General features: G+C 42.5%; 1 protein-coding gene across 2 annotated transcripts; it reads left to right on the top strand.

Annotated features, from left to right (window-relative positions):
* The first annotated feature begins 1333 nt into the window (after positions 1–1333).
* Positions 1334–24500, top strand: LOC121010534 (zinc finger protein 354B). Of its 2 annotated transcripts, XM_040444237.1 has the most exons (5): positions 1334–1508; positions 2491–2576; positions 7211–7337; positions 8514–8609; positions 22853–24500. In XM_040444237.1, exons 2-5 carry the CDS (start codon positions 2544–2546, stop codon positions 24433–24435), a joined length of 1839 nt encoding a protein of 612 aa, XP_040300171.1. In that variant the 5' UTR covers positions 1334–1508; positions 2491–2543; the 3' UTR covers positions 24436–24500. The 2 variants fall into 2 exon arrangements, with proteins under 2 accessions (XP_040300171.1, XP_040300169.1); XM_040444235.1 differs by lacking the exon at positions 1334–1508 and having other exon boundaries at positions 1552–2576.
* The last annotated feature ends 27 nt before the right edge of the window (positions 24501–24527 follow it).

Raw genomic sequence — 24527 nt, 5'->3', positions numbered from 1 at the left:
TAAATGGTTCGATACATAAGAGATCATATTTAATTTCACAAGTACTCAAAATTAGATATAAAAAATTTGGCCTACTGAATAAACAAAAGCTTTTTCAAAAAAAATGTTAAAAAAAAAAACAGAGTAGGCATGGATGCTAGGCACAGCACATATTGTCACCAACTGCTTATGGAAATAAAAACTGTAAAATCTTCCAGGAACGCAACTAGACAATGGGCTTAGAATTCCACCAGTCTTTGATCCAGTAACTCAAGAATTTTAAACTAAGAAAACAATCTTCAAAGATATAGGTACAAGAATATTAATGGAGCAAAAAACTGGAAATAATATAACAATAGGGTTAAATAAATTGAGCTTAGTTCAATACACGTAACTAAAAAAATTTAATTAGTCGTAGTGGGATGCGCTGAAGCCATTCAAAATAGTACTGAAGGAGACTATTTATTGGCAAATTCAAATGCTCAAACCACATTCTTAAGCAGGGAAAAACCCAAAAGAGGTTACAATTGCTATCTGCAAGATTCCATTTTGTTAAAAGGAGGTCAGCAGTGATTGAGAGATTAACATGGAGTTTAAAGGGCTGTTAAAAGATGTTCACCAAATCGATAACCTCTTCTGTGTACTGGCATCAGGTGCAAACCTTCCAAATGGGACATATTCCTAGTACGAAAAAAAGGGAGAAAAGGGAGGGAAGGAAGGAAGGAAGAACGAAAAGATAGCCTTTGACTTCTCTGCACCTAGAATGCCCCTACCCTCCTTCACTGCCCTGTAATCTTCCCTCCATTGCCTCTCCTGGAGGGCTGCCAGAGAAACCCCACTCTTCCAAACCCACCCAGATCCCCCGACCCTGCTTTCCTTTCGCTGTTTTCCATAACGCGTATTTTCTAAAATGTTATATAATTATGTTCATGGCTTATTGTCTGCTCTGTACCAACTTCCCCAAAAGTTCTCGAAAGCAATGATCTTTGCTTTGTTCACCAACTGATTTCCAAACAATGGTGTTTGGCACGTAGCAGGTGCTAGATACCATGCGGTTGAATCACTGAAGGGAAAATACGTTTGTTCTCGGCGGTTGTCTACTTGCCTTACTATCATTTACCCAGATGCCCAGCTTCAAGGCACCGCCCTTGGCGAACCTACGTTTGCATTCCGTGGTACTGGAAGACACAGCTTCGCAGCTCAAGGACTGTGACCCCCGAGCCCGGAAGTGGGATCTGGGCACGTGACAGGCTATCGCGCAGAACTACACTTCCCAGAATGCTTGGGTCCTCGCGTGAACTACATTCCCCAGAGGCCTTAGCGGCCGTCCCTAATTCACCCCCTGCCCCGCCTCTCTGGACACCCGGCTTCAGCAGCAAGCGGCTCCGGGCCTCAGGTCCGCGCAGGCAGCGCCCAGGCAGCGCCAGGGGAAGGATTCTGACCCCGGGTTGCTGTCCGCCGAAGCAGCGCTGGAGCCTCAGCCTGCGGCGCACGGCCGGGGAGGCGCGGTGCCCTGAGGTCTTGGCGAGGTGAGCGGCGGAGGGTCGGTGGAATGAGGGAGGGAGGACCGGGGCCTCGGGAGGATGCGGCGCCGGGGCGCGGGGCACAGGCCCGGGAGGCGCGAGCGGGCTCTTTGTAGTTGTGGGCGGGCCAGGGGCTGGGCACCCCCGATGTGCCCGCCTGGCACCGGCCGTCCCGCGGTCGTGCCCGTGACCTCGGCAGGTCGGACACTTGTCCCCACCGGCCCAGGCCCCCTCCGCTCCCTCCCAACCGGTTTCCAGAGTGCTACCTGCCCAGCTACCGGTTGTCAGCAAACGTGAGGAATTGTGTTTCCGCCCTTCACCGGCGGCACTGCCCTCCAGGCGGCGGGCGCAGAGATGCGTTTTCCGCCAGAAGTGAGTTGTCCGCTTCCCCCGACGGCAGATCCTGGACGGGAACCGAGGTTTTCGGTTTCTCTGCCTGTTCTCCAGATAGCAGCCATAGGAAAACTGATGTCATCCCTTTCCGAAGCGGTTTTCTCCAAAAATCTGGAGATTCCTTGACAGGAGGGGGGTTGGGTGGGGAAAGCTTGAGGTGGAGAAAAGTTGTCCCATGCAGGCAGCGAGGTTGGGGCAGGTGTTCTGGAGGCGCGTGGTATAGATCCCGGTGCACCCTCCCTGGCTGGGTGAACTGGGGCAAGGTGCTCCCGCTCTACCCTCGATTTCCTGATCTGTAGAATGGGGGTGCTGACAATGGCAGCTGTGCTGCTGGACTAAACCGGTGTTGGCAGTCCCTGGCATGCGGTGAGATTCAGTGAGTCGCTGCGGCTGCTGATAAAGTCCTACACCCTTTTTCTCTGAGCCAGAGCGACCCGGCACTTCTCTGGTCCTGTCTGCTCCCAGCTCCTTATTTCCCTCTCTGGGGGCACATGGGGTCATTCTCAGGTGGTGTGAGGATTTCAGAGTTGGTGATTCTGAGGGGTTGGAAAGCAGAAGGGGCTTCTCCCTCCTGGCTCCCTTTTTCTTCTTTCAGATCTGCCTTCTGGAGACACCACCCATCCTAAGGGAAGAGCCCAGAAAGAAGATATGGCTATTGGACAGAGGGAAGCGAGGCCTCGGGTGAGTTCATTGCCATCTCAGATCTTAGAGACAGATTGATTGATTGATTGATTGATTGACTTTCTTACTTACCCACCTGGGAACTGAAGTTCCCTACTCAGTATAATCTTCTCCAGGGGTTGGAGCCCAAGCCCTTTTCTCTTTGAAGAGTTGGTCCACCCTGGTGGATGGCAGATTGTGTAGGGAATGCTAACCTCCTACCCGCCATGTCCAGTGTTTCTCTTTTCTTTTCCTAACAGACACTCTTTTATTCATTAATCACAATATACTGTCTGATTACTAACTTGACAGGTAGATGTCACATGGGGACAGAACAAACATGCACACTTGGCAGTTCCTTTCTGGCCTTGCTTCCTTGGCTTGCCCTGGTCTCCCTCCCTGCCTTTGACTTTTCTTTATGATACCTTCCCTAGGCTCTTCCAGACCAGTGTTTTTTTCTCTCTCTTAACCTTTTGGATCATGTGCCTTGCTTCCGCATTCTCTTGAAAACTGTTCTTGACCTGCCATTTTCATCTTCATGTTGTGGAACGGGGGAGGGACCCCATCCCAGGAGGCCCGTGCATGAACAAGGAATAGCCGTGTTGGAGGGGACACAGTTGGAGAGGTCTCTTGACTGCGAGGGCAGAAAGATGACTCCTCAGGAAGCAGCGGCGAGGATTTCGTGGGGTATCAGTAGTGGAGAGGCAGGGTATCCGGTGGCTGACAAGTGGGGCTTTTAAGCCAGACTGCCGGATTTGAACCCATCTCCTTGGTTGTTGTCTCTGGGCCTTGGACAAATAGCTCCATCTCTCTGTGCCTGTTTCCACACCTGGAAAGTGGGGATCACAACCATGTCTACCTCATAGGGCAGGTGAGAGGATCACGTGAATTCAAGTGCATGGAAAGTGTTTAGATCGGGCCGGGCCCTTGCAGATGGTCACTGTGTGGCAGCTCTGGGAGCTGATGATGTTACTGCAGTAGTAATATCAGTGCTGACAGACGGGAACTGCCATCCAGTGTTTCCAGGACCCGGGAGATACGGGTCCTTCCATGACTCACCTTCACCTGAGAGTAGCAGTTAATGTCCCGTGGGGGGACTTCCTGAGGGCTTTGCCTTTGTTCTCACTCTCCTGCCTGTGCAGCAATTATCATACCCATTTTATTTCATTTATTTATTTATTTATTTATTTATTTAACGTTTATTTATTTTTGAGACAGAGAGAGACAGAGCATGAACGGGGGAGGGGCAGAGAGAGAGGGAGACACAGAATCGGAAGCAGGCTCCAGGCTCTGAGCCATCAGCCCAGAGTCTTACGCGGGGCTCGAACTCACAGACCACGAGATCCTGACCTGAGCTGAAGTCGGACGCTTAACCGACTGAGCCACCCAGGTGCCCCATCATCCCCATTTTACACATGAGGAAATGGAGGCTCAAGGAAGCCCGGTGACCTGATTTCAAACCCAAGTGTGTCTGGCCTCTGGGTTCATGCTCATTACTGTCCAGCCATTCCCCTGGTGCCTCTCTCAGAACTCAGGGCAGACCCAGCTCCCGTGTCACCAGCGCCCTTCTCCACTGTGACATTGTGTTTCGGACCCATGAAACTCGCTAGTGTCTGATCTTTGGGCCGAGGCCTGCCATTGCATGTTCCAGCTGCTTTTCTCTAAGGCTTTCCTCTTCCATTCCATTGGAGCCATGTTACTCTTTTGGCCAGAATCTTCTCCATCCCTGTGTGTGAGTGAATCCTCGTGGCATTCTCCCTAACCTCACCTGCCACCCTTTTGTCACCTGCACGGGCTTGTGTGTAAAAGTCAGTGACAGGGTGTTTAAGAGCAGAGAGAGAATATACCGAGTGCTGGGTTAAAGGCAGACTTGAATTGTTGTCCTGCCTCTGCTACTAAGAAAGTATGTGACCTGGGTCTTGACTGCCCTGGAACTTCTGGTTCTCGTCCCTAAAATGAGGATTGAACTGGGAAATGGCATACAGGCCTGTCCAGCTACACAGTTTCCTTTCATTGAGCAAATCATTGCACACGGTTTTCTTCTGGTCTGTCAGTTGGATCGTAAATTCTTATGAGGGCTAAGATTATTTCTATATTAACTATTTCTAACTATATTAACTATTTCTAAGTTACCTTATTATGCATGTATTGCATGCTCATGTTTAAAATTTCAGAAAATAGGCGTGCCTGGGTGGCTCAGTCGGTTAAGACTCCAACTTCGGCTCAGGTAATGATCTTGCAGTTTGTGAGTTCAAGCCCCACGTTGGGCTCTGTGTTGACAGCTCAGAGGCTGGAGCCTGCTTTGCATTTTGTGTCCCCCTCTCTCTCTCTGTCCCTCCCCTGCTTGTACGCTCACTTGCACTCTCTTTCTCTCTCTCAAAAATAAATAAACTTTAAAAAAATAATTAAATTTCAGAAATAAAAAATATATACATAAAGAAGAAAGTGAAATCACTCTTTTTTTTTTTAATTTTTTTTTTTTAACGTTTATTTATTTTTTTGGGACAGAGAGAGACAGAGCATGAACGGGGGAGGGGCAGAGAGAGAGGGAGACACAGAATCAGAAACAGGCTCCAGGCTCCGAGCCATCAGCCCAGAGCCCGACGCGGGGCTCGAACTCACAGACCGCGAGATCGTGACCTGGCTGAAGTCGGACGCTTAACCGACTGTGCCACCCAGGCGCCCTGAAAGTGAAATCACTCTTAACGCAGCATCGAGAGATGGTTGCTGTCACCCCTTTGGTATATGTCCATCAGAATCCTTTTCTATTCACTTTTGTGTTTTGTTTATGTATGTATTTATATGTACATAGGTATGCATCTGTTTTACCATTTTAGCTTTTTTATTGTAATAAAATATACATGACATTATCACCTTAGCTTTTTTTGCATGTATAATTCAGTGGTATTAAGTACATTCACATTATTGTGCGATTATCACCACCATCCATCTCCGTTGTATAGATTATCCCATTTATTTCTTAACCTCATGAGGTAGACATTGAGAGGCAGTATTGCAGAGTTGTTAAGAACGGAGACTTGGACGTCCTCCAAATTGCAATTCTACCTCTACCTCTGACCAGCTGTGATATTGTGATTCATAGTATGAAATATATATTTGGTCTTCATTCCTGTTCCTGGCACATAGGAGATTATAAGGGTTTGGAAGCTAAATGATGAATAATAATAGTTGGTTTTTATTCTTGAAATAACTTCAGAGCAACAAAGGTGAAATTGCTGTGTTTTGTTACTCATAACAAGCCATTTCAACCAAGCCAAAGTTGATATGAATGAGGTGACTTTTGAAAAGCCCCTAAGGATCCAGTCCAATCAGGGGAACCAACCTTGATTAGAGGGTTCGATCTTTCAGGCTCTCTACCCCAACCCAGGGCCATTCATGCCTATCTAATGGCCAGTGATTTGATCCATTGTGCCTATGTAATGAAGCGGCCATAAAAACCCAGAAGGACAGGGTTCGAAGAGCTTCTGGGTTGGTGAACAGTTGTCGGTGGGGAGAGTGGTGCATCCTTGGAGGGCGTTGAAGCTCCACACCCTTCCCACATACCTTTCACCTCTTTCCCGGGTCTGTTCTCAATAATATCCTTTTGGAATAAACCAGTAATCTATTAAGTAAATGTTTTCCTGCATTGTGGCACTTTCCCTGCATTTACCACTTGAGCAAGTTAATTAAACCTGAGGAAGGGAGTGGTGGAAACCTGTGCAATTTATAGCCACTTGATAAGAAGCACAGGTTACCATCTGGACTTGGGATTGGCATCTGAAGTTGAGGCAGTTTTGTGGACTGAGCCTTAACCTGTGGAATTGGGCTCTCTCTCCAGATAGATGGCATGAGAATGGAATTAAATCGTAAGACACCTAGCTGGTGTCACACAATTGCTTGGCATGTGGAAAACACACATGTCTGGTGTCAGAAGTAAAGCAGTATTGTAGTATTGAGAGTCGATACACAGGGGGAGTGAGTCTTCCTCTATACCAGCTGTTTGGTTTGGACAAATTTCTTTTTTTTCTCGTGTAAGATGGGGGCAATATAGTACCTATTTTATAGAGTTGTTGTAAAGATAAGTATTTACACTAAAAGTTAATACAAATCTCTTAAGAAGAGCTTGGTCCAAAGAAAGCTTTCAATAAATAATAGCTATTTAGGTTTCCATTATTATTGTCCTCTGGCTTCAAGACAGTGTCTCAAGTTAGTTAACCTAACTTAAGCCTGCAGTGATTTTATCAGTAACATCATGATAAACACCTTGGAGGTCCATTTTTGCACACTGTTCATTGTGATGCAAATATAGTAATTGGTAAGTTAAAAGATCCACACATTTTAAGTCTTTAAATATCTATTATCAAATTGTCATCAGAAATGTTATTCTAATTAACATTCCCACTAATGTCCTTAATTCCTCCCCACATGTCCTTACAGTGTTTAACACAGGGCCTGGTTAACAATTCATGCTTTCATGAACACTTCAGTATATATTTGTCACTGGCCTTTTGTTCATTAAACAAATGACCTGAAACCTTCAGAAACCAGAATAACATCAGAAACGTTTCATGGGAGCCCATCTACCCCCCACTGCCACCTTCTTCACTCTGTGTGATGGGAGGTCCTGGGTGAGCTGGGATGGCTTGTCATTACAGGTGTCACTGACCTTCGAGGATGTGGCTGTGCTCTTTACACGGGAGGAGTGGAGAAAGCTGGGTCCTTCTCAGAGAAACTTGTACCAGGACGTGATGCTGGAGAACTATAGTAACCTGGTCTCATTGGGTAAGGAAATTTTCTCTGTAGATAAAAAAAATTCAGAAATTAGGATAAGTCAACACCTGCTTCCCAGGATAAAAGCCATGGGTCATCAGGAACTTTTAGCTGAATTTTGCCTTAAGACTGTACAAATTGTTAATAACTATTAAAACTTTTTTCCCCTTATAGGCATGGATTTCTCCCATGACAGGACAACTGACATACTTTTATGTTAGAAGTTCCCTCTTGGTTAGGCCACATTTTCCCGCTATAGGAGTTTCTGTGATTTGTTTGCTTGGCTCACAGCAGACAGCATCCATCAACCTACCACTGGCCTTTCCCAATTCGCTTTTACATCCCAATGAGCATTGTATGATCCATCTTTGAAAGGGAGTCAGATAGTGTTTTCTCGTTTAAAAAAACTAAAAAGAATCTTTTTTAATGTTTATTTGTTCTTGAGAGAGAGAGAGAGAGAAATTGAGCAGGGGAGGGGCAGAGAAGAGGGGGACACAGCATCTGAAACTGGCTCCAGGCTCTGAGCTGTCAGCACAGAGCCCTGTGTGGGGCTTGAACCCCAGAACCATGAGATAATGACCTGATGCGAAGTCAGATGCTTAACCTGAGTCACCCAGGCATACCTAAAAACATTTTTTTTAAGTTTATTTATTTATTTCAAGATAGAGATAGAGCAAGTGGAAGAGGGGCAGAGAGAGAGGGACACAGAGAATCCCAAGCAGGCTCCATGCGTCAGTGAAGAGCCTGACGTGGAACTTGAACTCACAATCTGTGAGATCATGACCTGAGCTGAAATCAAGAGTTGGATGCTTAACCAACTGAGTTACCCAGGCACCCCTGTGTTTTCTCATTTTAAACAGGGGACTTGGTACCTGTTCACAAATATGTAGTCTGTACATCTAACATAGTCCCTCTTCTGTAGAAAGCCCTTGATACTCCATGAATCAAAGCTGCATATTTATCATATTTCTCTAACATACAATTATTACATAGGTATGTCCTAAAGGTCACTTGCCTTTTCCCTCATACATGCCCTCACATCATGGGGACACAGCGGGAGCACCCCCCAGAATCTCTTTGTACCATCCTCTGAGTTTTCTACATAGATCTGTGATGCTTCTTTGAGTCAAAACAAAGACTTGGGTTTTTTTGTCTCATTTTATTTTTCTTTTGTTTGTGTGTGAGCAGGACTCCTGTTTTCCAAACCAAAAGTGATCTCCCTGTTGCAGCAAGGAGAAGATCCCTGGAAGGTAGAGAAAGAAAGTCCTGGAGGCCCCTCTCTAGGTGAGTGGCTGGGACGGAGGAGCCCGGGAACTGCTTTGGGCAGCAGTCTGTTTACTAAGTGACGGTGGGGCTTGGAGATGTTGGTTGGGGAAGCTTCTCTGTCCTCAAGAAGTGGCGGGGAGGGGACACTAAGGCCCCAGACAGGAGCCTCCTCTTATTCTGCAGGAATCACTTCCCAAGTGAATCTCTCGGGATCTCCTCTTATTCTTTCCTGTTCTCAGAGGAGGGCGGCACATCAGGTATTCAGTCAGCAAACAGTGTATTTGAAGAGTGGCAAAGAATTCATTCTGATGGAGGCTCAGGGGATGCATGTGAGACAAGGAGCTGAGAAAGGAAAGGGTGTCAGAAAGCTAGCAGGGGCCATGTTACAATGTGCTTCAACAAGATTCTTGGAGATGGACTGTCCCATGGAAAGAAAGGATTTTAAGCAGGAGAATGATACGGTGTTGGTGTTTTAGAAAAATTGGCCTAAATCTGAAACAATGTAGAGGTCTTCCAATAAAGGCATGGCTTAAGAAGCTGTGGCAAGTCCCTTGCCCTGGCATGGAGCGCCGCGTCAGACAGAAGAGCACGCTGGTGTGGCCAGAGCTCCAGGGCAGGTCACAGAGCATGATGGTGATGTGCCCCCATTTGTGTTTAAGGAAAATTACGTGGCTGTTTGTATGTATAATATGTGCGGAAGTGCAGAGAGAAAGGTTAGGGGACACACCTTAGCTGGTAACAGTAGTCCCGCTTGGAATGGAATCGAGAATGGGGGCGGGGGTGGGGATCAAGAATGGGCAGGATGAAAGAGGGCTTTATTTGTGTGGAATCTGAATATTTCACAGAGAATACATTCATGGAGCCCTTATGTAATTTGAATTTAATAAGAATGGTCACCTTGGAAGAATTTTGGGGAATAGATTTAAAATGAGGGAAAACGTGATGTGGAACCTTCTGGAGACACTTAGTCATGTAGGCAAGATGTTCCTAGTGGGCTCCAGGAGGGAAGACGAGGGGTCCCTTTGTTAAGGGTGTAGCTGAGTTCGCTGTGGGATGGGTCTCGCTTGAGGCACAGGTGGAATGCTTCAGTAGAGACGCTGGTGGACAGTTGATTGAGGTCTGTGGCAACTCGAAAGGGATGTCAGGGCGCTATGGGTACAAAGGTGGCATCTGAAACCTTGAACTGACCAGGTGAGGGCACAGGGTACAGGACAGAATACTAGGAAACCTCACCATTTACGAGGTGGGTTAGGAAAGAAGAATCTGGCCAAGACTGAGAAGTCATCAGAGGAGAGGAACAGGAGAGGCTGCTGTCATGGAAGTTTGCGACAGATAGCTGATGAATGTTGGGGGGGTGGGGGGTGCTCGGCCTCTGGAGCATCTGGGTTCAAACCCTCACCCATGGCTTTCCTGTCGGTAATAAATGGTGAGTGAGCTCCACCCTAGGCACTGGCAACGTTACATTGGCAGAAAGACACAGGTCCCGCTGGCTGCAGGTCAGGGTCGAGTAGGGGCACAAGTGTTCAGGAACTGAGTGCAAACAGGGTGTGAAATGACAGCTGGTCAGGCCCCCACCAGAAAGATGCAAAGTGCTGTGAGAGCTTGTGGCCAGAGGGGACGGGCCCAGCAGGAGGGGGGATGGGTGCAGCAGGAGGGAGATGGCTCAGCGGGAGGGGTGGGGTGGGGGGTGGGGGGTAGAGCAGGAGGGCAAAGGTGCAGGCGGAGCGTGCCCAGTGGGCAAAGACTTCCTGAGGAGGTGGGATCTGAGGATGCAGAGAAATAGTCCAGGCACAGAAAAGGGCATTTGTGTTTGTGCAGAGAAAGGAAGCCAGCAGGTGCTGATGGGAGCCAGGAGAGAGCAGCAGGGACCAGATCCCACTGAGCCAGGGAAGCCCGGACACAGGATTTGGACTGTGTCCGAGAGCCACGCACAGTGCCTGAGGAGTCGGAAGTACCTGGCCACGGACCCGGGTTTACCCTCTGCAGAGATCAGCCTGCAGCAGACAGGGAGCCTGTTGGCATGGAAGTGGGGACTGGTCCCGGCTGTCCTCAGGTCCACACGAGTCAGTGACGGCCCCTCATGCTGTGGGCCCCACAGAGGACCCGCGGGATAGGTGGACTCCTTCTCCAAGTCCCCAGGTCAGGGGAGCCTTCTTCCTGCCATAGGTTGAGGTTTTTGATGTGGGAACCACCCTTGTCTGTATTTCTATCTTTTTAACTTTGATTTGGAAGAAGGACACAAATTCTGTGGAAGCTGGTAGAGGCCACCACGAAGTGATCAGAGAATGCAGGCCATCAGGGAACCAGGTGGGGTTGAGGAGGGTCCTCAGTCCCACTGTTGGGTGTGAGCCGGGTCTGGCATGGAAAGTCAGAGGAAGAGCAGGGCTCCCTTTGCCCTGACCTCAGGAGCCTCTGATCTATTAATGAATCTGAGTGAAGTGAGTATTCGTTCAGTTAAGGGGAATAGATAGTGTGACTGGAGTCCAAAGCTGTCCTGAGAGGCTCTGGGGCCAGCGGGTGGTGGGGTAGGAGTCCAGTCAGCCTCCTCCTCCATTCTGGGGAGATGTCCCTGAGGCTAGACCATGGGTGGACGTCGGACAGACATAAGGACATCACAGCTGACCAGTATGTGGGTGTCTCTGGATGGGATGAACCCCCTCTCTTCCCTCAGAGGTGGAAGTCACATGGGCCACCCTGGGAGTCCGGGCATGTGGCTGTGTCTGTCCTGTACCCCTGGGGGGTTGGGGGGCTCCATCTGCCTGGACTGAGGGGACCTCAGAGCAGCTTCCCCGCCCAAGGGCAGCTCACTCCCCTGCGAGCACGGGTGAGGGAGCCGGTGTTCATGGGAGTGCCTCGGCTTGTTCACTCTAGACCCAAACCAAAACCTTCCCCTTGGGCAGCCAGTGATGGAAAAGCCCGTGCTCCCGGGGTAGGACTCCTAGAACCTCTAACTGCCTCCAAATATCCTCTTTTAAAAAAAATTACTTTTATTTCAATACTATTCACAAATAGGAAAAACAAAACAAAAAGAACAAAAACGAACTGTCATCCCAGGTATGTAGGCTTTAACTTGAGAGATGGAAGGAGATGGCATGCAGGGTGTGTGTCTCTTCTGAGTCTATGAACCTAAATTGTAATCACTGAGGTTGTGCTCTTCTGGAAGAGTTGTAATAAGGTGATACACATCATGAGTTTGCTTTACACCCAGAAGTCGAACTATTCTTGAAATCTAAAACTCAAAAAATGCAGGGAGGGGTACCTGGGTGGTTCAGTTGGTTGAGTGGCTCCTGATTTCAGCTCAGGCCCTGATATCGTGGTTGTGAGATCGAGCCCTGCATGGGGCTCCTTGCTGAGTAGGGAGCCTGCTTGGGATTGTCTCTCTCTCTCTGCCCCTCCCCTGCTCACTCTCTCTCAAAATAAATATTTTTAAAAATGCAAGAATGATCTAGGTAAACAATTACCTCCAATGAAAATATGTTCTTCTTTCCCCATCATTTTCTCTTTGTTATCTGAACGCAAGAAGCCTTGTAGGGTGGACTGAACCTGGGCCACGTGGTCAGCCAGGGGGCCACCTGGGAGTTGCCTTCCACCCACCAAGCTGTGCTTGGACTGCCCCTGTACAGGGGGCAGGGGGCAGGGGTCTTCTAATTTGCACGAAAGTGCTGCCCTTAGCAGCCTAGTGACCCAGCAGGTGGTGGTTTAAAGAGTGAATCTCTTAAGAGGTAAAAGCAGAGCCCAGGTCAGTATGTTCAGGTCAGTCTTCTCCTTGTTCCTTTCCCTCCCTAACAAGACCCCTGCATGGCCCTGCACCTCTCTACTGCCACCAGCATCTGTTCTTGTAGCTGCCAGAATGCTCTATTAAAAGGTAAATCAGGTCATCTCACTCCCCTGGGCAAAACTTCTCCGGGCTTCCTTCTTGATGCTTACCTTTCAAAGAGATGGCTCCCAGCCTCTTAAGAACATCTTTGGGTTATAATGTTCACAGAGGCTTTACAAGATTTATATACATATCCTATCAAAAGCATAGAGAAAGGATTTACAAATACAAATTTTCTCAAAGAAATGCTTTAAGAAAAAGGTAAGGACACATGGTTCCCTTTTGAGGTGCTGCCACACTATTTTCCAGAGTGTTTGTACTCCTTGACATTGCCACCAGCTGTGTATGTAGTTAGCTTCCAGTTTATCCACAGTGTTGACAAAACTTTCTGTCATCCCCTGATGATTTTTTTATTATGGTACAAATGTAAAATTTACCACGTTAACCATTTTTAAATGTACAGTTTGGTGGCATTAAGTTCATTCACGGTGCTGTGCAACCATCCCCACCATCTAGCTGCAGAAGTTCTTCATAATCCCTGAATTGTCCCCACTAAACTAATTCCCCATCCACCTCTCTCCTCATCCTCTGCTAATCACTGTTCTATTCTCTGTCTCTCCGTGTTTGACTATTCTAGGAACCTTACAGAATTAGTATCCTGTAACACTTGTCATTTTGTGTCTGGCTTATGTCACTCCACATAATATCTTCAAGGTTAATCCATGTTATAGCATCTGTCAGAACTTCTTTTCTTCTTAAGGTTGAATAATATTGTGTTAATATGGATATACCACATTTTGTTTATCCATTCATCTGTCACTAGAAATTTGAGTGTTTTCCATCTTTGGCTATTGTGAATAACACTACTGTGAACATGGATGTACAGATACCTCTTTCAGTCCTTGCTTTCAGTAATTTTGGGTACATAAGGAGTAGAATTGCTGGATCACACAATAATTCTCCACTTAACTTTCTGAGGCACTGCTGTATTGTTTTCCACCATGGCCCCTTTCATTTTTATTCCCACCAGCAATGTGTACGTGTTCCAGTTTCTCCATATCCTTGACAACATTTATTTTCTGGTTTGTTGTTTTTTAATAATAGCCATACTAATGGGTTTAAAGTGGTATCTGGTGGTTTTGATTGGTATTTCCTTACTGATTAGTGATGTTGAGTGTCTTTTCATATACTTATTGGTCATTGGTATATCTCCCATAGAGAAATGTCTGTTCAAGTCCTTTGCCCATTTTGTTTTTCTTTTCTTTCTTTTTTGTAATTCCAGTATAGTTCACATCCTTTGTTGTATTAGTTTGAGGTGTAAAATATAGTGATTCAACAATTCTGTACATTACTCAGTGCTCATCAAAAGTAAGAATAGTCTTTAATCTCCATCACCTATTTCACCCATCCCCCTCACACCTCCCCTCTGGTAACCATGTTTTCTCTACAGTTAAGTCTGTTTTTTGGTTTGCCTCTTTTTTTCTTTGTTCATTTGTTTTGTTTCTTAAATTCCATACATGAGTGAAATTATATGGTATTTGTCTTTCTCTGACTTCTTTCACTTAGTATTATACTTTCTAGCTCCATCTATGTTGTTGCAAATGGCAAAATATCATGCTTTTTTATAGCTGAATAATATCCATTGTATGTATATATATGCCACTTACTCTTTATCTGTTCATCAGTTGGTGGACACTTGCTTTGCCCATTTTTGAGTTGTTTTTTTTTTTGTTTGTTTGTTTTTTACTGTTGAGTTGTAGGAGTTCTTTGTATATTCTGGATATTAATCCTTTATCAGATATCAGATTAGCAAATATTTTCTCCCCATTCTGTATGTTACCTTTTTATTCTGCTGATAGTGTTCTTTGATGCACAAAAGTTTTAATTTTGATGAAGTCCAATTATTTGTGCCCTATCTCAGAAATCATTGCCAAATCTAATATCACGAAGTTTTTGCCCTGTTTTCTTTTAAGAATTGTATAGTTTTAGGTCTTCAAGTGATAGATCCATTTTTGAGTTACTTTTTTGTGTGGAGTTGTTAAGGGCCTAACTTCATTTTTTTGCATGAGGATATCCAGTTTTCCCAGCACCATTTGTTGAAAAGACTGTCTCTTCCTCATTGAATGGTCTTGGCATCCTTGTCAAAATCATTTATCCTATATGTGAGGGCTTATTTCTGGATTTTGTATTCTATTCTATTGGTCTATATGTCTGTCTATGCCAGTACCACACTATTTAAATTACTAATAAGTTTGTAATAAGTTCTGAAATCACTATACTTTTTGTAATAAGTTGTGATACCCCAACTTTGTTCTTCTTTTTCAAGATGATTTTGGCTTTTCAGGGTCCCTTGAGATTCCATATGAAGTTTAGGATGGGTTTTTCTATTTCTGCAGAAAAAAAAAAATACAGCATTGGAATTTTGATAGGGATAACACTGAATGTGTAGATCACTTCAAGTAGAATTGCTATCTTAATAGTAAGTCTTATAATCCATGAACACCTGGTGTCTTTTCATGTCTTTTTTACTTTCTTTCTGCATTGTTTGTAGTTTTCATTCTGTCACCTCCTTCTTTGAGTTAATTCCTCAGCATTTTATTCTTTTTGATGCTATTGTAAATGAAATCATTTTGTCTATTTTCCTTTTGCATTGTTCATTGTTAGTGTATAAAAACACAGGTGAGTTTTGTGTTACTACTGCTGCTTTGCTGAATTTGTTTATTAGTTCTAACAGTTTTTGTTTGGAATCTTCAGGATTTTCTACGTATAAGATCATTCCATCCATGAGTGAGATAATTTTATTTCTTCCTTTCCAATTTGGTATCTTTTAATTATTTTTCTTCACTGATTGCTCTGGCTAGAAATTCTAACACTATGTTGAATAGAAGTGGTAGCAGTGGACATCCTTGCTTCGTTCCTGATCTTAGAGGAAAAGATGAGTTTTTCATATGTGGCCTTTATTACCTTGGGGTAGTTTCCTTCCATTCCCATTCCCCTTTTATCACAAAAAGGTATTGAATTTTGTTAAATGCTTTTTCTGCATCACTTGAGATGATTGTGTGGTTTTACCCCTTCATTCTGCTAATGTGATACATTACAGTAATTGGTTTTCATGTGTTAACCATGCTTGCATTACAAGGATAACTCTCCTTTGGTCCTGGTGTATAATCCTTTTATTATTATCCTGAATTATGTTTGCTAGTATTTTATTGAAGATTTAAAAGTCAGTATTCATAAGGAATATTGGTCTTCAGCTTTCTTGTAGTGTTTTTGTTTGACTTTGTTATCAGGGCAATGCTGGCTTCATAGAAAAAGTTACAAAGTGGTTCCCTCCTCTTCAGTTTGTTGGAAGAGTTTGAAAAAGATTGGTGTTAGTTCTTTAATATTTGGTAGAATTCACCAGTGGAAACCATCTGGAGCAGGGCTTTCCTTTGTTGGAAGGTTTTTGAATACTGATTCAATCATCTTACTAGTTATCTGTCTATTCAGATTTTCCTCTGAATAGTATAAATTTTCCTCCTAGCACTGCATTCCATAAGTCTTGATAAGTTGTGATTTCATTTTCATTTGTATTTTTAATTTCCTGTGTGATTTCTTCTTTAACTCATTTCTTTAAGATCGTGTTGTTTCATTTACACATATTTGTGAATTTTCCAGGTTTACTTCTGTTATTGATTTCTAACTTCATCCCATTGTGGTTGAATACCTGTGTGATACCTGTATCTTTAAATCTGTTGAAACTTGTTTTTGGTGTAACATATGGTCTACTCTGGAGGATGTCTCGTGCATTTGTGAAGAATGCGTATTCTGTTTTTGATGGATAGCACATTTTATATGTATCCATTAGATCTAGTTGGTTTATTGTATTGTTCAAGTCCTTTATTTGCTTTCTTCTTTTCATCTGGTTTTTCTGTTCCTTGTTGAATATGGGGTATTGAAGTCTCCAACTACTATTGTATAACGATTTCTCCCTTCAGTTTTGTTCATTTTTCCTTCATGTTTTTTGAGGTGTGTTACTAGGTATGTAAATGCTTACATTGTAATATCTTCTTGCTGAATTGAAACTTTTATGAATATACTTTATCCTTCTCTGTCTCTTGTAAGTTTTTTTCTAAACTTTATTTTGTCTGATACTATTATAGCTACTCCCGCTCTCTTTTGGTACTTCCATGTATATGAAGTATCTTTCCATCTTCTCACTTTGAACCTATTTATTTCTTTGGATCTAAAACAAATCTCTTATTCAAACAAAAAACAAACTGAGAAACAGAGAACAAACTGTTGCTTGAGGTGGGTGGGAAGAGGGGTGAAATAGATAAAGAGGATCAAGAGTACAACTATCTTATGAGCACTGAGTAATGTGTAGAATTGTTGACTCATTATATTGTACACCTGAAACTATATGTTAATTCTACTTCAAGAAAAAGAAAAAGAAAGAAATGAGCCTTTTAGACAGCATATAGTTAGGTTATGGGTTTTTTTTTTTTCCCATTCTGCCAATATCTGTATTTTGAAGTAATTACTGATATGGAGAGACTTACTTCTGCCATTTTGCAGTTTGTTTTCTATATGCCTTTTATCGTTTTGTCCCTGGTTTCCTGCATTATTGTCTCCTTTTGTGTTTAGTTAATTTTTTGTAGTGAAATATTTTAATTCTCCCGTTTTTAAATTTTTTTTTTCAACGTTTATTTATTTTTGGGACAGAGAGAGACAGAGCATGAACGGGGGAGGGGCAGAGAGAGAGGGAGACACAGAATCGGAAGCAGGCTCCAGGCTCTGAGCCATCAGCCCAGAGCCCGATGTGGGGCTCGAACTCACAGACCGCGAGATCGTGACCTGGCTGAAGTCGGATGCTTAACCGACTGCACCACCCAGGCGCCCCTAATTCTCCCATTTTTAAATATATATTGTATTTTTTATTACATTGCAATTATGTTTAACATCCTAAACTTATAACACTCTGATTTGAATTTATACCACCTTAAGTACAATAATGTACAAAATCTCTGCGTCTGTACACCTGTATCCTCATCCCCTTTTCAGTTATTGTTGTCACAGATTGCATCATTATGCATTGTGTGCCTTAAAAACACAGCCTTGTATTTAAATACATTTAATTTTTAAATACATTTGTCTTTTAAATCATGTAGAAAATAAAAAGCAGAGTTATAAGCCAACATTACAATAATACTGGTTATTATATTGACCATGCATTTACCTTTACCAGAGATCTTCATTTTGTATCACTTTGCCTTGCATCCTTTCATTTCAACTTGAAGGACTCCCTTTAATAATTCTTGCAAGGCAGGTCTAGTAGTAATAAACCCCCTCAGCATTTGTTTACCTGGGAATATCTTAATTTCTTCATCATCTTTGAAGGGCAGTTTACCAGATGGAGAATTCTCTGTTGAAAGTTTTTTCCCTTTCTTTCAGCACTTGGACTAGATCAACTCACTACTTTCTGGCCTTTAAAGTGTCTGATGAGGGGCGCCTGGGTGGCGCAGTCGGTTAAGCGTCCGACTTCAGCCAGGTCACGATCTCGCGGTCCGTGAGTTCGAGCCCCGCGTCGGGCTCTGGGCTGATGGCTCGGAGCCTGGACCCTGTTTCTGATTCTGTGTCTCCCTCTCTCTCTGCCCCTCCCCCGTTCATGCTCTGTCTCTCTCTGTCCCAAAAAAAATAAATAAACGTTAAAAAAAAAAAGTGTCTGATGAGAAATTTGATAATCTTATCAAAGATCCCTTGTATGTTATGTGTCTTGCTTCGCTTTTGCTGCTTTCAATATTCTCTTTTTGGCTTTGGGTTTTTGACAGTTTGGTGATAATGTGTCTCAGCGTTGGTCTCTTTGAGTTTATCCTTTTTGGAGTTCATTAAGCTTCACAGATTTGTAGATTCATATCTCACATCAAATTTGGAAAATTTTCAGCCATTGTCTTCAAATGATCTGTCTGCCCCTTTCCTTCTCTTTCCAGGACTTCCACAAGGCTATTTTGGTCCACCTGAGGGTGTCCCACAGGTCTCTTAGGCTCTGTTCACTTTCTTCAATACTTGTTGTTGTTATTCTTCCTCAGACTCAGTAATTTTAATGACCTATCTTCAAGCTTGTGGATTCTGCCTGCTCTAATCTGATTTTGAATCTCTCTAGTGAAATTTTCAGTTATTGTACTCTTTGACGCTAGTATTTCTTTTTGGTTTCTGTGTTTTCTATCTTTTTATTGATATTTTCATTTTTTAAATCATCTTCATGACTTTACCCATATCTTTCCTTAGCTCTTGAAAACTATTTAAAGTTTAAAAGTTTTTGTGTAATATGCCCATCATCATCTCTTCCTCATAGATGTTTTTTGTCTATTTTGTTCCTTTGAGTGAGTCATATCTTATTTTTTTAATGCCTTGTGAGTTTTGTTTGTGTTGAAAATCGGACATTTGAATTTTATAATGTTGTAACTCTAGGAATTAGATTCTCCCCCTTCCCAGAGTGATTTCCTTCTCATACATTTCCTCCTTTTCACAAGGATAGGACTAGCTTAGCTATTTGATAAAGCCTCTTCCAGGCCTGAATCCCCTATGATTTACTGTAGTGTCTGAATACTTTTATGTCACAGTAGCATGGAACATTAGAGAACAGCCTAGATTTTTAGCTGATAGAGAATCAGCTTAAATATCACCGAATTTTAGTTTTAGGAAAAATTGGTTTTATTTCCAGCTTTATTACTATTAGGTATTTGAGCTTGTGTAAATCGCTTAATCTTTGAGTCTAGTTTTCTTAGGAAATGAAAATATTATGCTAAATGATTTCCAAGTTTGTAGCTAGTCCTAGAGTTCTGTATTTGTACAAAATTGAAATATTCTATTGTGCTATTGCTGGGGAATACAACCAACACTTTTGAAGCTACTAATTTTATGTTGAGCTTTAAAGTCCATAATTGTTATCTTGGAAAATAATATTTGACCTACAGTATGTCCACATAAATTCAAGAAAATCACTTTATAACAGGGAAAAATGGTAGCTGTGTGTGTGTGTGTATGTGTGTGTGTGTGTGTATCTTCATATATACAACTGATTTTTTGTTGTTTTTGTCAGGTGTCTCTGTGCCATGGACCAGCCTGAGATATAAACTAAAGGTTTTCTCATGTCTTTTCTGAGCCTTTGTCTTTCCCTTGGCATGTATGATGACTTTCTAAATTCCCCGTGTATGCAGTTACTTTTGAATTTCCTTATACTTAAATATGTGGTTCCCCAAAGTAGGAAAAAGGTAACATGCAAGTGGGAGAGGGTAGGGGGAAGACAGACATGGGCCCTGAAATTCCCTGGCAGCTGCTTCAGCTAGTGGGGCAACAATGGCAGCTTGCCTTTCTGTCTATACCTCCATGATCCCAAGCAATAATCCTCAGACAGAACCCAGATCTACAATAATTGGAGAACAAGGTTCTTGTCATCCTGGCTCCTGCAAGCCATCTAAAGAATGCCAGTACAGCTGCCTGCCATGGGGCTGGAGGCTGGGGCATGGGTAGCTGCTACTGACTGAAATTAAACTGCAAGTTCCTGATCAAGCCTTCCCTTAGAAGCTGCCAGCCTTCAAATAGATTCCACAGTTTCAGAATCCTTCCATCAGTCAGCTTCTGCCAGTTCATTCGTTGTTTAGGTAGGGAGGCAGAATCCTAGAGCTTCCTACTCTGTAATCTTCCTTGATGTCCACTTTTCCCTCTTTTTTTTTAAAGATTTTATTTTTAAGTAACCTCTACACCCAACCTGGGGCTCAAACCCACAACCCCAAGATCAAGAGTCACATGTGCCACCAACTGAGCCAGCCAAGCACCTGCACTTTTCCCTTTTTTAACTCACATTTTACAAGTTTTAGTATTTTCTTTCTTCTTTCTCAAGTAATGTTGAAGATGAAGACTTGGATAGAAATCTCATAGTTATGAAGTTATTTCTTATCATTTGGGGAAGCAATTTTGTTAATTTGCTTGCACTGAGCTATCATTGTCTTCAGTTATCCAGAAAGCTTTGGTATTTACTATTTATTTTTTTAAGTTTATTTATTTATTTTGAGAGAGAGAGAAAAAAGTGGGGGGGGGGGGGCAGAGAGAGAAGGAGAGAGAATCCCATGCAAGCTCCGTGCTGTCAGTGGATAGCCCAACACAGGGCTCAATCTCACGAACCATGACATCATGACCTGAGTCGAAACCAAGAGTTGGATGTTTAACCAACTGAGCTACCCAGGCACCTCAGTATTTACTATTTAAAGATAAGTTTTATAATTCTATAAGTATTCTAATTTTCTACTTAGGAAGTATGTTTTTTAAGTAAAAGTATTTTTTTAAGATCTTGTCTTTTGTATATTGATATTTTTAAATTCAGGTGTGGAACACTGACTTTTAAAATTGTAGGTCTCAGGGTGCCTGGGTGGCTCAGTCGGGTAAGTATCTGACTCTTGGTTTTGGCCCAGGTCATGAGCTCATTTATGGTTCCTGAGTTTGAGCCCCACATTGGGCTCCATGCTGACAGTAAATAAAGTTGCAGGTCTCTTATTAGATATGATCTTTAAGAGGAAAAAGATTAATCTATTCACTCCTATTGCAATAAATAACAGAAAGTGGAAGAAGAGTTAATTTTTAGTTTTATTATGGAAAGTGTAAACATGGGAAGGTAGGAGTGGTAGAAAGGGTAGGTGCTAAAGCACAGGGCAGCCCCACAACAAAGAATTATCTATCCCCAAATGTCAGCTGAGGTTGAGAAATCCTGATCTCTACACAGGATTTAAAATATTTTTATGTATTTTCTTTAAAATATCTTTATATTTTTATAACAATAAGTTGGTCCATCCAAGAATAGAAGAGGTCATTCCATTCGTTCAGAGGTACTTTAATGTCATTCAAGACTGTTTTCAAATTTTCTTCATAGAAGTTTTTTTACATTTCCTGTAAATTCATTCCTCTAATCCTTTGTTAGGGTCAGTGAAGGTTATTGTCTGTAGCATGTTAATTTTCTATCCTGCTACGTCACTGACCAAGTTTTTATTGTTGGTTTCCTGGAGTTAAGTAGATAGAGTATAATATCACCAGCAAATAGGGTTAGTTTATTTCCTCGTTACTCATCCTTGTGCATCTGATTTTTCTTATGTAACTGTATTAATACAATACAACACAATACAATACAATACAATACAATACAATACAATACAATACAATACAATTAAGTGATTACAATAAAGTGAAAATAATGGGCATCCTTGTCTTGTTCTTGATCACAGTGGAAATGTGTTTCTTCATTAAATAAGATACTGGTAGGGGCGCCTGGGTGGCTCAGTCAGTTAAGCGTCTGACTTCGGCTCAGGTCATGATCTCACTATTTGTGAGTTTGAGCCCTGCTTCAGGCTCTGTGCTGAGAGCTCAGAGCCTGGAGTCTGCTTCATATTCTGTGTCTCCCTCTCTCTCTGTCCCTCTCCCACTTGCACTCTGTATGTCTCTGTCTCAAAAATAAATAAACATTAAATATTTTTTTAAAAAGATACTGGTTTTAGGAGTAAAATATATGTATTTTAGCATGTTGAGAAAGTATCCCTAAATTCTTATGTTCTTCAATGTTTTTACTACTGAATTTTTTTGAAGGCTTTCTCATTGTCTCTGAATATGCTCATAATTTTCTCCCTTAGGTATATAAATTAAAATATATACCGCAGTAAGTGGTATAATAAAGGGAATGGATTGTGAAAGGGTACTGGAGCCTCCAGTGAACCCAGTGCCCGTGGCACTGGAGCCTCCAGTGAACCCAGTGCCCGCGGCACACAGGGTACACAGGGTACACAGAGGAGTTAATGCTGGAACTGAGTCTGAAGGCTACAGAAAAGTTTGGAGGGATGACATTCAGCAGTAGAAATAATTGTATTAATGAGAACAATGTCATGAAAATAATGTATAAGTCTGTCATAGGCTTTGGATGCCAGACCGCATGTCCTAATCCTCCAATCCTGCCTCTCCATTCATTCTCCTGGTCACTTGTACACTCTCACCTTACTTTTTTTTTTTTTTTTTATAATGTTCATTTATTTTTGAGAGAGAGAGAGAGAGAGAGACAGAGCGTGAGCATGGGAGGGGCAGAGAGAGAGGGAGACACAGAATCTGAAGCAGGCTCCAGGCTCTGAGCTGTCAGCACAGAGCCCGACACGGGGCTTGAACCCACGAACCATGAGATCATGACCTGAGCCGAATTTGGATGCTTAAGCAACTGAGCCACCCAGGCGCCCCACCTCTCAGCTTCCTTAAATGAGCTTCTTTGATTTTTTAGTCACCCTTGTCCTTTGCCATCATCCATTATTATTTATTTTTTTCTCTTGCTAGGAAGCCAGAAAGCAAGCCCTTATTTAGGTATCATTAACATTTATTCTTTGTACACATTAAGTTTCAGCCAGTCATGTGAATCATAAGCATTTTTTTTTTCCAGGATATAAGAGCAGTCCTAAAACTACAAAGTCAACTCAAACTCAAGATTCATTATTTCAGGAGCTAATAAGGAAAAGACTCAAAAGGGATGAACCCTGGAATTTCATATCAGAAAAATCCTGTGTATATGAAGACAGATTAAAGAAACAAAAGGACAAAAATGAAAGTTTACAAATAATTTCAATCACCCATACAAAACTCCTCACTGTAGAAAGAAGCCATAAAAATACTGACTTTGGCCAAAATTTCAGCTTGAGATCAGTCTTTGTGAAGCAACAGAGGGTCGCTAGAGAAAAAACACCCTCAAAATATGAAATACAAAGAAATAGCTTCAAGCAGAATTCAAATTTACTTAACCAACCAAAAATCAAGATAGCAGAGAAACGCTATAAATGTAATATATGTGAAAAAGCCTTCATTCACAATTCATCCCTTCATAAACATCAGAAAAACCACACTGGAGAGAAATTATTTAAATGTAAAGAATGTTTGAAAGCCTTTAGCCAAAGTTCAGCTCTCATTCAACATCAAAGAACTCATACTGGAGAGAAACCCTTTATCTGTAAAGAATGTGGGAAAGCTTTCAGCCATAGTGCGTCCCTTTGTAAACACCTTAGAATCCATACTGTGGAGAAATCCTATAGATGTAAAGAATGTGGTAAATCCTTCAGCAGGAGATCTGGCCTTTTTATACATCAAAAAATCCACGCTCGAGAAAATCCCCATAAATACAATCCAGGTAGGAAGGCATCCGGCCTTCCTGGATGTCAGAGAATTCACCTCAGAAAGAAGTCCTATTTATGCAATGAATGTGGCAACACCTTCAAGTCTAGTTCATCCCTTCGTTATCATCAGAGGATTCACACAGGAGAGAAACCTTTTAAGTGTAGTGAATGCGGGAGAGCCTTCAGTCAGAGCGCATCTCTTATTCAGCATGAAAGAATTCACACTGGAGAAAAGCCCTATCGATGTAATGAATGTGGAAAAGGTTTTACTTCGATTTCCCGACTGAACAGACACCGAATTATTCATACTGGTGAGAAACTGTACAATTGTAATGAATGTGGTAAAGCCTTAAGTTCCCACTCGACGCTGATCATCCATGAAAGAATTCACACTGGAGAGAAACCGTGTAAATGTAAAGTGTGTGGGAAAGCCTTCAGGCAGAGTTCAGCCCTCATTCAACATCAGAGAATGCACACTGGAGAAAGACCCTATAAATGCAACGAATGTGGGAAAACATTCAGGTGTAACTCATCCCTTAGTAACCACCAGAGAATTCACACAGGAGAGAAACCATATCGATGTCTGGAATGTGGGATATCTTTTGGCCAAAGTTCAGCTCTTATTCAACATCAGAGGATTCATACAGGAGAAAAACCCTTTGAGTGTAACACATGTGGGAAAACTTTCAGACAGAGCTCATCACTTATTGCCCATCAAAGAATTCATACTGGAGAGAAACCCTATGAATGTAATACATGTGGCAAACTTTTCAGCCAGAGGTCATCCCTTACTAATCATTATAAAATCCACATTGAAGAAGATTCCTTGAAAGTAGATTTGCATGTGTGCAAGCCTTAAACCAAAGCTCATCACAAGATACATATTTGAGATTGATTTAATAAATGTAATGAACATGAGAAAACTATTTTAATTTTGTTTTCATCAGATAT

The sequence above is a fragment of the Herpailurus yagouaroundi genome, unplaced genomic scaffold, assembly GCF_014898765.1.
Source record: "Herpailurus yagouaroundi ecotype Mexico unplaced genomic scaffold, PumYag 192, whole genome shotgun sequence".
Lineage (NCBI taxonomy): Eukaryota > Metazoa > Chordata > Mammalia > Carnivora > Felidae > Herpailurus > Herpailurus yagouaroundi.
Note: the sequence above shows the minus strand (reverse complement) of the source record. Positions and strands in the feature narration are given on the sequence as shown.

What these genes read in the sequence shown, in the direction of transcription:
- LOC121010534 (XM_040444237.1), top strand. Translation starts at nt 2,544, where the DNA reads ATGGCTATTGGACAGAGGGAAGCGAGGCCTCGG. An exon ending in AGAGGGAAGCGAGGCCTCGG is followed by an intron (nt 2,577 to 7,210) that starts GTGAGTTCATTG and finishes TTGTCATTACAG; the next exon opens with GTGTCACTGACCTTCGAGGA. An exon ending in TCCTGGAGGCCCCTCTCTAG is followed by an intron (nt 8,610 to 22,852) that starts GTGAGTGGCTGG and finishes TTTTTTTTCCAG; the next exon opens with GATATAAGAGCAGTCCTAAA.